Genomic DNA, 14,889 nt, shown 5'->3' on the forward strand with positions numbered 1-14,889 from the left:
AACTGAAGGACATAAAGCAGTGTTTACAGCAACGTATTCTTAAAAGAGAAAAAAAATGTAATTTTGTATGTATGTAAAGTATGGATGATATTCAGCATGATGGTGTTTTAGTTTTTATTTTTTACTTTGAAGTTGCTTTTCTTCCTGTTTTTGTCATATACAGAGATCAAGTTGAAGTGACTACTGATAGAACTAGAGGTTTTTGTTTTTCCTGTAAAATGGGTGATTTTTAAATGGATGATTGATTTCTAAGTGAGCTGAACCACATTTCTCTATATACAGTATATATGTGTATAAATATATACTGCTGCTAACTCATGGTGTGTCAGAGCACTTTAATAACCAAAAAAACAGTTTCACCCATTTTAAACACTTCTCTCTGTGGTACTTCTCACATCGTTGTGCAACGCAATGGCTATTTTTAAAAAAAGTCTGTGGAATATGTTTTGAAATATTCTAACAACACAAATCATGTGTCAGGGTCCCTGGCACACAATCTTTCCAGGCGGGGGACATGAAAAAGTTTGAGAAACATTAACGGTTGAGAGGTCTGAGATGTGTAGCAGGAATTGTACAGATTTGCATGCAGTTGCAGACCCTGTTCTCACTGTTGCAGATGATTGATTGATTCATGTATTTCACTGCTCATGGAGTGAATGCAAACATAGCTTGAGATCAGGCCCTAAAGTGTAACTTCACCTTAACGTTTATTTAAAATAATTTACTTCTGCCAGAAGTAATTGCTGAAACAGGCGCTGTAAACCTGGGTTAAGATGGTTTTAAATTAGTGTAGCTTTACCCATTGCTCTGGCAATGACTATGATTTGAGTGATGTGGTTTTTCAGTAGTAAATAGGTTTGGTGGAAAAACCGAAAGGTCATTTTGAACGCTAGTAAATAAACCAAGATAATGGTAAAGAATTAAAAAATAAAAGCAAATACAATAAACCTTACTGGCACCCAGGTTCTATATTTGGACTTGCATGCATAGGTTTAAACCAATAATTAAACCTTTTTTATGTGTTATAAGAACATAATTTAAACTGTCAAAAGTTAGTGTCTAATATATCATGTGGGGACTGGGGACCTTCTCGAGCAGGGGTTCCCAACCTGGCGTGTGCACCCCCTGCGTGAATGCCCTCCAGGGGGTCCGTGACATGTAAAGGGTAATGACGGTTTTATGGTGTTATTTAAAAAAACATAAAAGTCTGGTAAACCAGAGAGATGTAAGATGTATAGAGCAGCTGCGGGAGTATACAGCAGCTGCATGTCTCAGTGCAGTGACATTCTGTGATTATTTGCCATAAATCATATTAAAGAAATTATCATTTTCGGCCAAATCCAACGAGACTTGGTGTTGTGGTAATAGGGGGTGCACGGTCAAACAAGTTTGGGGACTGCTGTTCTAGAGAAAGGTATAGAATCCAGCTTGTACCCTAACCCTAAAAGTGAAAGAACCCTAGGCTTCTGAGTGAATACAGAATTTGCACTAGAGTGCTGTATCCAATATGTTTTATTTGCTGGGTTGAGGGGACAATTTACAATTTAGGCATTTAGCAGATGCTCTCCAGGGTGATTAACAGTTAGCTAGGGCTGAGTGATCCATGTCTCTATTTTTTATGTCCCCCTTTGGTCATACTTATGTTTTATCCCTTTCAGACTGAATTATATACATGCATTCAGGTTTGGGAAATTTACAGTACTGTATGTCTCAATTTTATTTCAGAAATGGCGAAAATAGCAGATATACCAGCTGCACAAAAAGTCAAGATGTGACTTGTTGTGAGATTGTAGACTGGCTATTTCTAGTGTTTCTCGTACGTAGGGATAAAGGGGTAAAGAAAATGTCCCCCCGTTCTCTCAATGATCCTTGTACACTGTGACAGAGTTGAGTAGTAGTCAGAATCAAGGCCTAATGCTTTCATCCTAACCTATTCTCAACACTATTTTATTTTATTTTCTAGTTCAACAGTATTTCTGGCATCACTGATTTTCTGCAATTACAATGTTTTGAACAGAACACACGATAGACATTTTGGGTTTACTGATTACGTTTTCAATAGGAAAAAAAGGCTTCAATAAATACATGGCCAAAATGTTGCATTTTCTAGAAATGTTTCTCACTGTGAATATTATTACTGTTTCAGTGTAAATCAATATTATTGGTGCCTTGTTTAATATCCTGTTTTCTGCATATCACGTGAAAGTTGAAAGTTGGTGTGGAAGACTGAGACATTAGAAAATATATTAATTCTGTGTCTTGCCGATACCAACTTTTCCTGTGCTCTCATTCCCACATCATCAACGTTATGTTCCATTGCTGGTGCTGCCTGAGCAATGCAACTTTAACTAGTGGTGGAATAAGTGCTCAACCCCAGTACTTATTAGTAAAGCATTTGTCTCTCAAGACAGACTGTTGCCTCGCATCAGGGGTCGCTGTTTTCCGGAATATTTGACGATGGGATTCTCAGATTGGTAAAGTAAACTTCTGGTCAAATATTACTAAATAATATTTACAAGTGAAAGTTACTCAAATTTGTACTTTAGTTAAAGGGATAGTTCATCCCAAAAAAAATATGTTTTTATCGCATCCCTAAGGCAATAATTTGTCAAAGCACGATATTTGTCTTTGTAGTGAAAATGATATGCGTCATTATGACAGGGAATTCTTCTCTGTGTCTGACCAGCAAAAACTAAAAAGAACATGAGCAATCAATGTCTGCCAGTGACTGAAGAGATTTTCTATTCAGTCTGATATAATTGACGTGCACTCAAAGCTGGTGATCACTGGTGTGTGTGTGTGTGTGTGTGTGTGTGTGTGTGTTTGATTGATGAGGTAACTGTTCTTGTCCCTTTGTGAAAGATTATAATTAAAATCAGAGGTTGCAGGCATGTGTGCACTACCTGGTCATATGTTGTCTGCTGCTCAAGTATAGTGCCGGTGTGTGTGTGGCTGTCTGTGCGCACCCCACTCACATTCTGTTCTGTTGTGTGTTACAGGCACAGTCATGAAATCTTCCTGATGAAAGTGTCAGGCCCTGGATCATGACTAATGGTTTTAAATAGTTCTGTGGAAGCAACCAACAATCAGCATTGAATCTTTCTTACTCTTTCCAATTAGCATTGACCAGCCTGTTATGGAGATGGATTGCAGTCTATAATGGAACGGATGGAATCACCATGAGATTAAAGAACGATTTTGGCTTCAAAGGACTATCCGAGAAACAATGGCCTAATGGCAAATATCCAAGATACAGCATACTGTGCAGTGGTGTAAAGTAACTACACGTAAGTACATTTACTCAAGTACTATACTTAAAGGGAAACTTCACCCTTTTTAGCAAAAAAAATATACTAAATATACTAAATACTTAATTATATTAAAATATTATAAAAATACATACTAAATCTTCTAAATGACGTTTAGAAGATTTAGAACACTTTCGTGGGGGTCTTTGTGTGTAACAGGGATGTGCACAGGGATTTGGAGGGGCAGGGGCCGAAATTTGAAAAGGGCACTTGCGGCGCACGTGCACACCACAGAATTTGGGTTTTATTTAGGGGTGCCAGACACCATTTTGCGGGTGGTGGGGACACAAGGTTATACTAACTATACTTGAGTCAATCAGTACAAATCTACACTCAGTATTGAGCAAGATATGAACATTGATAAGCTCATAAAAGAAAATATGATAGATGCGTATATGATAGATGCGTATTTACTCAAACAGTACAAAGCTATAGTATTGAGCAAGATACATTAATTCCATGATGAGATATATCATAGAAAAATAATATAATTATTTAAAGCAACACAGCTTTAAAGCAACACGGCTTCGTCAGGTGCTATCACCTGACGAAGCTCACGGCGAAACGCGTCGTGCTAATAAATAAGTTTGATGCAGTAAGTTGTCCGTCTCTGTTCCCTGGAGTGTGCAGTCCCTTCCTTGGAAGGTTTTTCTCTTTTTTGATACAGCAATATGTGTGTGTGTGTGTGTGTGTGTGTGTGTGTGCTGTACAGCGAGTGAGAGAAGAGAATGGTTTGGCCTGAGCACACACACAACCCGTGACTTCATATTCCACAGTAAACGGGAGGGAGACCTCGGGGTACCGGACATTGAATGGACATATAGGCTATATCCACACGCCTCTCATCGCCATCTATTAAACATGCTTAACTGTGACGATCGGGCAGTCAGAGAGCTCGCTAATTCTCGATCTGGAGTGACGCAAGGTCCCCAAAACAAGAGACTCCCCCCCCCCCAGCTTCCTTCGAAAAGAAGCCCAGTGGTAAATTGGATACCAACGCAACTGGTTTTGGTGTAAACTCTGACTGGCCTGATCTGAACGATCAGACTCCTCTGTTGTGGCTCAGTTCGCTCTGTTTGGTATGATCCCAAAAGATCAGCTTTAAATGCTGTTATGCTCCTGTTTTGTCTTAATAGCAACCCCTGTGATGTAATGAAACTTGATACAAGCGTCCACTGGTATGAATTAAATATTGACTGAAAGGTCAGCCTTTGTCAGCTGTTAACAGTTTGTGTCAGCTGACCTTATCGGTGGAAGCCAAACAATTTGATTCAATTGTGTTGTACTGGCTACTTCATCTAATACCTGCCAGTGATAGAGAATAGTAGTTTTCCCACTATTACTGCAAAGGTTACACGTTACAGACATGCAAGCATTGTCAAGACTGTCTGTAAGCAGGGGAGGCAGGGGTTGCTCTGCCAACTCACAGGCACACGTGCATGCTGATCAGGCCTGGGCGTGTGTCTCCCCCTGCAGTCGGGGCGCCTGTCTCCCTCTGTCTCCCCCTGCAGCCGGGGCGCCTGTCTCCCTCTGTCTCCCCCTGCAGCCGGGGCGCCTGTCCCCCTCTGTCTCCCCCTGCAGCCGGGGCGCCTGTCTCCCTCTGTCTCCCCCTGCAGCCGGGGCGCCTGTCTCCCTCTGTCTCCCCCTGCAGCCGGGGCGCCTCTCCCCCTCTGTCTCCCCCTGCAGCCGGGGCGCCTCTCCCCCTCTGTCTCCCCCTGCAGCCGGGGCGCCTGTCTCCCTCTGTCTCCCCCTGCAGCCGGGGCGCCTGTCCCCCTCTGTCTCCCCCTGCAGCCGGGGCGCCTGTCTCCCTCTGTCTCCCCCTGCAGTCGGGGCGCCTGTCTCCCTCTGTCTCCCCCTGCAGCCGGGGCGCCTCTCCCCCTCTGTCTCCCCCTGCAGCCGGGGCGCCTCTCCCCCTCTGTCTCCCCCTGCAGCCGGGGCGCCTGTCTCCCTCTGTCTCCCCCTGTCTCCCCCTGCAGCCGGGGCGCCTGTCTCCCTCTGTCTCCCCCTGCAGTCGGGGCGCCTGTCTCCCTCTGTCTCCCCCTGTCTCCCCCTGCAGCCGGGGCGCCTGTCTCCCTCTGTCTCCCCCTGCAGCCGGGGCGCCTGTCTCCCTCTGTCTCCCCCTGTCTCCCCCTGCAGCCGGGGCGCCTGTCTCCCTCTGTCTCCCCCTGCAGTCGGGGCGCCTGTCTCCCTCTGTCTCCCCCTGCAGCCGGGGCGCCTCTCCCCCTCTGTCTCCCCCTGCAGCCGGGGCGCCTGTCTCCCTCTGTCTCCCCCTGCAGCCGGGGCGCCTCTCCCCCTCTGCCTCCCCCTGCAGTCGGGGCGCCTGTCTCCCTCTGTCTCCCCCTGCAGCCGGGGCGCCTCTCCCCCTCTGCCTCCCCCTGCAGCCGGGGCGCCTGTCTCCCTCTGTCTCCCCCTGCAGCCGGGGCGCCTGTCTCCCTCTGTCTCCCCCTGCAGCCGGGGCGCCTCTCCCCCTCTGTCTCCCCCTGCAGCCGGGGCGCCTCTCCCCCTCTGTCTCCCCCTGCAGCCGGGGCGCCTCTCCCCCTCTGTCTCCCACTGCAGCCGGGGCGCCTGTCTCCCTCTGCCTCCCCCTGCAGCCGGGGCGCCTCTCCCCCTCTGTCTCCCACTGCAGCCGGGGCGCCTCTCCCCCTCTGCCTCCCCCTGCAGCCGGGGCGCCTCTCCCCCTCTGTCTCCCTCTGTCTCCCCCTGCAGCCGGGGCGCCTGTCTCCCTCTGTCTCCCCCTGCAGTCGGGGCGCCTGTCTCCCTCTGCCTCCCCCTGCAGCCGGGGCGCCTCTCCCCCTCTGTCTCCCACTGCAGCCGGGGCGCCTGTCTCCCTCTGTCTCCCACTGCAGCCGGGGCGCCTGTCTCCCTCTGTCTCCCACTGCAGCCGGGGCGCCTGTCTCCCTCTGTCTCCCCCTGCAGCCGGGGCGCCTGTCTCCCTCTGTCTCCCACTGCAGCCGGGGCGCCTGTCTCCCCCTGCAGCCGGGGCGCCTGTCTCCCTCTGTCTCCCACTGCAGCCGGGGCGCCTGTCTCCCTCTGTCTCCCCCTGCAGCCGGGGCGCCTGTCTCCCTCTGTCTCCCCCTGCAGCCGGGGCGCCTGTCTCCCTCTGCCTCCCCCTGCAGTCGGGGCGCCTGTCTCCCTCTGTCTCCCCCTGCAGCCGGGGCGCCTGTCTCCCTCTGCCTCCCCCTGCAGTCGGGGCGCCTGTCTCCCTCTGTCTCCCCCTGCAGCCGGGGCGCCTGTCTCCCTCTGTCTCCCCCTGCAGTCGGGGCGCCTGTCTCCCACTGCAGCCGGGGCGCAGGGGGAGGTCAGAGGTCAAGTCAGAGAACACGAAAGTTGTTCGGCATGAGGAGATGCACATGCCTATCGAAGTTTTATTGCCAATGGTCAAACGGTTCATGAGCTATGCCTGTTCATGCATTTTCAATTGAGCCACCCTTTGGCCAATAGTCGTGGGCTTTGCATCCTCACCGTTTGGCATAACCCTCTACCATATGACCACGTTTCGAAAAGAAAAAAAAAACAGACAAAATCAATAAGGGACCAATCCCTCCCTCCCTTCGGGCTTGGTCCCTTAATTAAGATTAAAATAATATAATATAATATTGCAGCCTCTCCTTAAACAGTGTCCATTCTTCTTGTTTGTATGCAGAGACATGAGCTTGTTGTAAGCTATATACATAATGCAATATGCAGAATTGCATATATTTATAATTTGGCCTGCAGCTGCCATGGTGTGCATGATGACAATATGCTCTCTACATCCATGGCTGCTACAATGTGCATAATAATCACACACACATACTACTCTACATCACAATGTATCCATTATGCCACCCAAATGATGTGAAGTGTGCAGACATGGTTCAGGCAGGCAATCAAAGCAGCTCAAGATTCACAGGAATCACTTGTATGCTTTCATCTGATTGAGGCAGGCTATTTAAACCTCTGTGCGTCCTGAGCCCTGATGCAAAGAATGTAGAGGAGGGAGTAGTAATAATAACACAAAGTACAAAAAGTGACCATTATTATAGCTTGTGAAGACTTTTCCTGAGGTTTGTGCATTGATATATGAATAGATCGAAATAAGCCATTCATTCATTCATTCATTCATTCATATACATGCATGTTTGCGCACATGTTTCAAGGTGTTATTAGCACACATCAGTCCCAAATGTGTATGGGCTAGTGTGAGTTTCAGAATGCAGAAATAACAGTAAAACAAACTTGGTCATACTCAAAAAGGAAGCCGAACCATAGAAGTCTGCCTGCAACGTTATTTTTTCCTATATCACAGTATGTAGCTATAAATTGAATAAGTTGATCAAACATTTACAAGCATGTCTAAGCCTCAAGGCACCTTCTGTCCAGTTAAAGATAATGCTGTATGCCACAGAAAAACCTCCTACAAGATCAGGGTTTGTAGGAGCCCTGGTGCGACTCACTTGTTTGTTAGCCCCAATGACTCAAAGGTGTTATTCCCATAGACTGTAAAAAATATGGACAAAGCGTTCCCCGGGTCTAACATGGACGTAAAATGAAGCCTGTAATTCCTTGCACTGTAAGTCGCCATATTTCTAGATCCGTTTGGGCCCAGCTGGCCATTGGCTGGCTCCGTTTGGGCCCAGCTGGCCATTGGCTGGCCCAGACAACGAGGCGGGACTTCCCCCCCCCCCCCCCCCCCCCTTACTCTTCATTGGTTTTTATTTTGACTGAACGGGTTGTGGCTCCCGTTCATAGACTGTAACGGTAGCCACGCCCCTCATAACATACTTTATGGTAATTTCTTTAATAAATGGGACCATAATTTTTAGAAATGAGACTTTAAACTAGTGACTGGAAGCAGAAAGTATTCATGACCATGTTTATTAAGTTAATACAGTCTAGGTGAAGTTGGGCCCAAATACATGGGTTTTTTTTAGCCCAATGACAGTACCACAACAGGCCATTATATGAACTTTCAGGAAGTCCCGATTTCCTTAGTGGCTTCACGAAATATCTGTCTGACTGCCCCCCTGGTTATTCCACATAAAGGAAGCCGAACTGCAGGCTGAATATTAAGATTTCATGAGTGGCAGCTGGGGTTTGTTGATATAGCTAAGAGACCTGGGTGTCTGCATGTTGCAGAGAATGCGGTCTGGTAGTTTTTTCATGTTTTTTTCATGTTTTTTTTCATTGCATGCAGATAAATATCCCATAATTATGGTATTCATGTCTTCACTAATCACTTCACCATAGGCTTATCAGATATAACATAATTTATGGCTGGAATTGTGTTCCTCTCATGCTTCATTATGCACTCTGTAGAGAGCTGATATCTAGCTTAGTTTCCAACAGGGCAGAATAAAAGTAATTTCATTGTCATGCTGCCTAAATAGATTGGTCAGCTCAGTTTCAGTTCAGTTTCAATTAGAATAATTATGTTTTTTACCCCATAACATTCTCAGTTGGTCCTAAGAAGCACCAACTGGTCCCACTGTGGAAAATTGACTGCAGCGTTGTCATTAATTCTCTCCATTCCCTTTAGGAAAGCCATCTCAAGGTTATAATACACTTACAGTACAACACTTACTAGTCCTAGAATCTACAGTAACTACATAAAGGGACAATGCTTGAACATTTTGACATTTGCAGCCTATTTCCAAAATTGTTACAAATTCATATAAAGTCTGTGGCTAGCCACTAGTCATGGGTATAAACACGTTTAAATCGTTTCTAGAGCAGCCAATTATCTTTTACACCCTTTTTTCTCCCCAATTTAGTCGTTATGCCAATTGATTCCTCCCCACACACGTCTGTGTTGTCATTGCTGTCACATCCTACTGACTCACCTGCCGGTGTGGAGCCCCCACCAGGAGGACATAGGCTGAACCTTTGTCCTACTCCTACTTCGATTCTTCGAACGCAAACAAATTCTGTAGATTAAAATACGGTCAAAATGAACATAAGAGGACGTCGGCTGGTACTAGAATGCTTGAATTTTATATAGGCAAAAAATGGTACAGAAAAATGCAATGAATTAGGTTGGTTAGTCAATGGCACATACGGCAAAACTAGGCTGAGCCTTTCTTCTTCTCAATGTAAAACAACAATAACAAAGCCAGGATTAGCACTGTTCCAGATTCAAACAATGATGACAGACAGAGACAGCAGAATAAAGTTCTTCTCTGTCTGAGGCCTGACTGTTCAGTAATTAAACTGGTGTTCGCAGTGAGCACTTCTTCATCCCAGTCTAGTAGTTATTCTCTTCTTTTGTTTAACCACTCTCTAGTTGCTACTTTGAACAACATGCGTACTGTATGCATGTACAGTATCTGTTGGAGTATTCAGATCTGCTGTACATTAACCCCTTCACTCATGCAGCTACAGTAGAAATTGACATCTTTAGTCATGTAACATGCACTCCCACTCACTCACTCACTCACTCACTCTGTTGTGGAGTGGATCTTCAAATTGTTGTAACCAGTAACTAGACAGAAGTTTGCTGTTCATGTAGAAATATGTGTTCTCTGTGTTCTCTTTGTCCTTGAACCTCAGAACTGAGTGCTACAATGAAGCAATATGTACAGCCTGAGTTATGTCTTGGACCAAAAACATTGCTGACCTTCAAGTTCACTTCACATGCTGCTGTGGTGCATTGTGTGCTTGTAGATCTGCCATTTTCATGCGTGACACCATATTGCAACTAAGTTGCAACTTATAAATTAGACACAGGCACGCACGCGCACGCACGCACACCCTCTCTCTTCCCGGTTGTGCCAAAGCCATTGCCTGGGACGTTCTCTACCATTGTGTATGTGTCCTGGATAAGATGAGGAGACCAAACACCAGCGTTTGACTGTCGTATCTCCAAGATTGCCTCCGAGATCTCGTCATTCACCTACAGAGTATGAACTCTATGAACTCTCGCAGGTACCCGTTTCATCACCTCCCTCCTCCTTCATCTCTTCTCCTCCAGTTTAGTTCTTATAGCAGCACTGTGCAATCCAGGGCTATGTTGCTTCAGAAATAAACCTAATTACAAAGCATTCTCTTCAAAACATAACATTTTTGTTCCGCTAAAATCAAATACGTTATTGAGTTGGTAAGTTATTACAATGTGGTACATTATTATTATTATTATGAAGCATTTCGAATTTGATGTATTAGTAGGTGGCAAATCCTCATGTCCAGCACAATGCCATTCTTCTGCACCAGTGCATTGTTTGTTTGAAACAGAAACTGTTTACATGAGTGATGAGCTATGAACAGTGTTGTTGTTTAAAAAAATCTGCTCTTTAAAATGAAATGTTACACTTGGATGGATTGTGGCCCACAATTTGTGGGTGGCTTTGAACTTTCACAATGAAACTATTAAAGTAATCACATGTACTTGTAGCATGCTAGTGTGCAAACGAGTGCTGCCTTTAAAATATAGTCACATTTGTACCAATTATTATTATGCCAACTTTTTGCCATCTGCAAAAATAATAGCTTTCTTCACCAATGTGTTCATGAAGGTGTCTTGTAACACCTCTAAATTACTTCCAACCCAACTACTCTGGGTAACTTTTCTTCTCAAAGTTGAGAAGGCCTGGTGTGAAAAATCGGGAGCAAAAAAACGCGATCGGGACATTTAGATTATTGGGGTTCCTAGAAAGTCAAATGTAAATTGGTATAATTTGAAAAGAACTTTGAAAGGTGATCTAAGAGTCTATGTTTATGATGAATCAGAACAACAGAAATACATCTATTACCATGGTGCAGCCATCACCTTATCAAGTGCATACTGATTATGCATTTCTTGTTCCAATGATGACGTTTTCTAGAAAACCCACTTTAGAATTAAATTGAAGCTAAACTGAAATTGAAAAAAAAAACGTGAGAATGAAATACTAATGAAAAATGCTAAACTACAATAACCTCGCTACAGGAGGAAGTACTTTGTCTCTGACAGCTGAGTGAGAGTGACAGGACAAGGAGAAGGCCAAACCACTGACTGCTCTGACCACCAACATGGACGGCCCCCAGACCAGGCACTCTCAGGACATTCAGACCAGCAGCAACACAGGTAAGGCACTGTGACTTAGTCTTGATACTTTAGCTGAGGGGTCTTCATCGGGCCAAGTACCCCCTACCTCAGGGCACTGAAAAGGGTGCCTTGACACAAGTCCAGGGGTGCCTCGGAATACTTTGATATTTTGAAATGTATCAATGTCACTTCACTTCAGTTTAACCATTTAGAGATAGACTCTAATTATACTAAAACGGACGTGAGTTAAACTGTACTTGGTACTTATTTTTCAGCCAATAAGTTTCTTCACCAAAAATAGCTGATATACAAGCTCACAATGCCAGGACGAGATGTAGACAGCTTTGCTTGGGAGTTGATCATTATTTAAATGTTTCATTCTTACTTTTACAATGCATCAATGTCTACTACAAGTAGTCCAACTCACAAGTCCCTATTATAAACAGATGGTATTGACCATCTCTCTCTCTGTCTGTCGGGGAGAGTGAGCTTGCTTTATTAGTGAGAGAGAGAGAGAGCACTATGCTCTAATTAAGGTGCTGTTTTAATAACAAAAATCACACCCGTGTGAAGTGAGTGGCACTAGCGCCCCTCAAAAAAAGAACGAGCAAATTGATATTTCAAGACATGTTTGGAGTGGAATGAGGAGATTTCAGAATGCAGGCTAAACAGCCAATCAGGGAGCTCTGCTCTACTGAGCCTTTATCCCCTCTCTCCTCCCTCTTCACCACCCCACGGCTATCGACGGGCAAGAGGTGTTGGCAGGTCGGCTTTCACCAACATGTCCCAACACGACACAACAGTGTTGGCATGGTGCTTAACGTGGTTTTGTTTTGTTGTCTTTGCAGGTTTTACGTTAGTTTTCTATGGGTGTAAAAAGTGTGACCGTCATTCAGCTGGCTGTACGAGTTCAATAATGAGGCAACAGATGCTAGCGATGATCTTGGCTTGGACTCTCCTTGCGATACTTCTGGCTTGGATTCTTCTGTTACCCCATAATGCACCTGTGGCGGCCATGCCCCATAATGCACCTGTGGCGGCCATGCCCCATAATGCACCTGTGGCGGCCGTTCCCCATAATGCATCTGTGGCGGCCGTTCCCCATAATGCATCTGTGGTGGCCGTTCCCCTTCCCAAGAGCCCAAAGGAGCTCCTGTGTGAACTGAAGACCAGCGCCAGGCTCAGGACGGTAGACGGATCCGAGGAGCCCTTCTCCTCCCTGGGCTGGTCCCAGCTGGTGCCCGCCGCTCCTCTGGTGCTCGCCGCTCCTCTGGTGCCCGGACCACGGGGGAACCGAAGCTGCGCCGTGGTGTCCTCGGCCGGGGCCATGCTGCGCTCGGGACTGGGCGAGGAGATCGATTCCCACGAAGAGGTCATGCGGTTCAACCACGCGCCGACCGCCGGTTACGAGAAAGACGTGGGAACCAGGACGACTTTTCGCCTCATCAATGAGCAGATTCAGTATAAGCCCGTATTTCGATTCGGCAAAGACCCCCTCTACCGCAACGTCACCCTGGTGACCTGGGAAAAGGCCCCTCAGGACCTCAACCTGTCCGAGTGGTACGCCCACGGGAAAATGTTCGGCCCGTACGTCAAGCGCCGCAGGCTGGACCCCGCTCAGCCCTTCTACCTGCTTCACCCCGGCTACCTCCGCCAGCTGTGGCAGGCGATTCAGCGGAACGCGCCGCGGGAGCACATCCAGCCCAACCCGCCCAGCTCTGGCTTCATTGGCATCCTCGTGATGATGGCGCTGTGCGACGAGGTGCATGTGTACGAGTACATCCCCTCGGCGGCTAGGAAGACGGCGCTGTGCCACTACTTTGAGCGTGACCTAAACATAGCCTGCTCCCTGGGCGGCAAGTACAATTGGCATCCCCTCGAATTTGAGAAGCGGTTGATCAAACGAATCAACACAGGCTCCGAGACTGACCTCAAAAGAGGCAGGGTGACGCTTCCTGGATTCAGCGCAGTCAACTGTGACTAGGGTGACCGGATCCAGACCAGGGGGGGCAGTCAGACAGATATTTTGTGAAACCACTAAGGAAATCGGGACTTCCTTGAAAGTTCATATAATGGCCTGTTGTGGCGCTGTCATTGGGCCCAAAAAACCCCATAGCTCCATAGAGGTCCATGTATTTGGGCCCAACTATGCAACTATGCATAGATTTTAGACGTTCCCCCAATCCCCCCAGAAGAGTGTTGTCAACGGACAGACTGTAGATATTGTACCCAGCTACAAATATCTAGGCACGATTATTGATGACAAACTGAAATTCGACCTAAATACTGATGTAATGCATAAAAAAGGTCTACAACGCCTGTACTGCCTAAGGAAATTGGCTAAGTTCAATGTCGACAAGACTCTGATGAAACTGTTTTACAGTGCCTACATCGAGTCCGTCATTTCTTTCTCCATTATCTGTTGGTATGGTAATCTCTGCATCAGAGACAAAAATTCCCTAGGGAAAATTGTAAAAGTGGCCTCTAAAATCATTGGCTCACAAATGAATGGCCTAGACCAGATCTTTAAGAAACAGGTACTTAACAAAGCCATGTGTATCCGATCTGATGCTGCTCACCCACTACACGGTCATGAATACTTTCTGCTTCCAGTCACTAGTTTAAAGTCTCATTTCTCATAATATTCTTTCGACCATAAAGTCGAGTATGTTTTGAGGGGCGTGGCTACCGTTACAGTCTATGATCAGGAGCCACCCCCCGTTCGAGTCAAAATAAAAACCAACGAATAAGAAGGGGGGAAGTCCCGCCTCGTTGTCTGGGCCAGCCAATGGCCAGCTGGGCCCAAACGGATCTAGAAAGATGGCGATTTACAATTCAAGGACTGACAGGCTTCATCTGACGTCCATATCAGACCCGGAGAACGCTTTGTCCATATTTTTTTTACAGTCTATGATCCAGACTGACCTCAGAAGAGGCAGGGTGACGCTTCCTGGATTCAGTGCAGTCAACTAGGGTGACCGGATGAGGGACAGATCGTTTCTGGACCTTAGTCTAGCACTTTGTGATTTTGGGCTATACGTGCAATAAGGGCTATGTGCGATATGGTCATATCCAATGTATTCATTTAAATGACTACTGCTCATATCTGCATTTACTACTGTACTTGTACTGTATGTACATTGACAATAAATTTAATCTCATCTCATCTTGTGAGGGACAAGTGGGACGTCGGACGGGGTTAGCAACTTATTGCTTAAGTTGCTATTAAATGCCCTGATGTCATATTCGACCATCAATAGGCCTAATATGACATTTTTAAAATGCAAAATTTTGGTCATGGGTGGTATGGCTGACTTGGTACTGTAGCCTATAGGGGATATTTCTCAACAAATAAAATAACACACAAGCCCTTATTGGCCCCCCACATAAGCCCCTGGTTGAATCTTGCCCTGACCAAATAACTAAAACTACACTGAAATTGAAAACAAAAAGTCAGTACAAAATATGGACATTTTCAATACTAACCTTTGCAGGAACATGGTCGACCAGCCAAGCACAGACAGGTGGAACATACGGCTGACAAAAGACAGCCTGGATACAGGCTGCAGACACAATGTA

At 46.2% G+C, this 14,889-nt stretch overlaps 1 protein-coding gene across 1 annotated transcript; it reads left to right on the forward strand.

Annotated features, from left to right (window-relative positions):
• Positions 1-11,294: 11,294 nt before the first annotated feature.
• On the forward strand, positions 11,295-13,294 carry LOC310871699 (beta-galactoside alpha-2,6-sialyltransferase 2-like; the record flags this gene model as incomplete). Its single annotated transcript, XM_083783339.1, has 2 exons — positions 11,295-11,349; positions 12,159-13,294. The coding sequence occupies 2 exons, from the start codon at positions 11,295-11,297 to the stop codon at positions 13,292-13,294; spliced, it is 1,191 nt and encodes a 396-aa protein (XP_083639465.1).
• Between the last annotated feature and the right edge of the window lie 1,595 nt (positions 13,295-14,889).

Source organism: Protomyctophum parallelum (genome assembly GCF_964188405.1).
Source record: "Protomyctophum parallelum genome assembly, chromosome: 15".
Taxonomy (NCBI): Eukaryota; Metazoa; Chordata; class Actinopteri; order Myctophiformes; family Myctophidae; genus Protomyctophum; species Protomyctophum parallelum.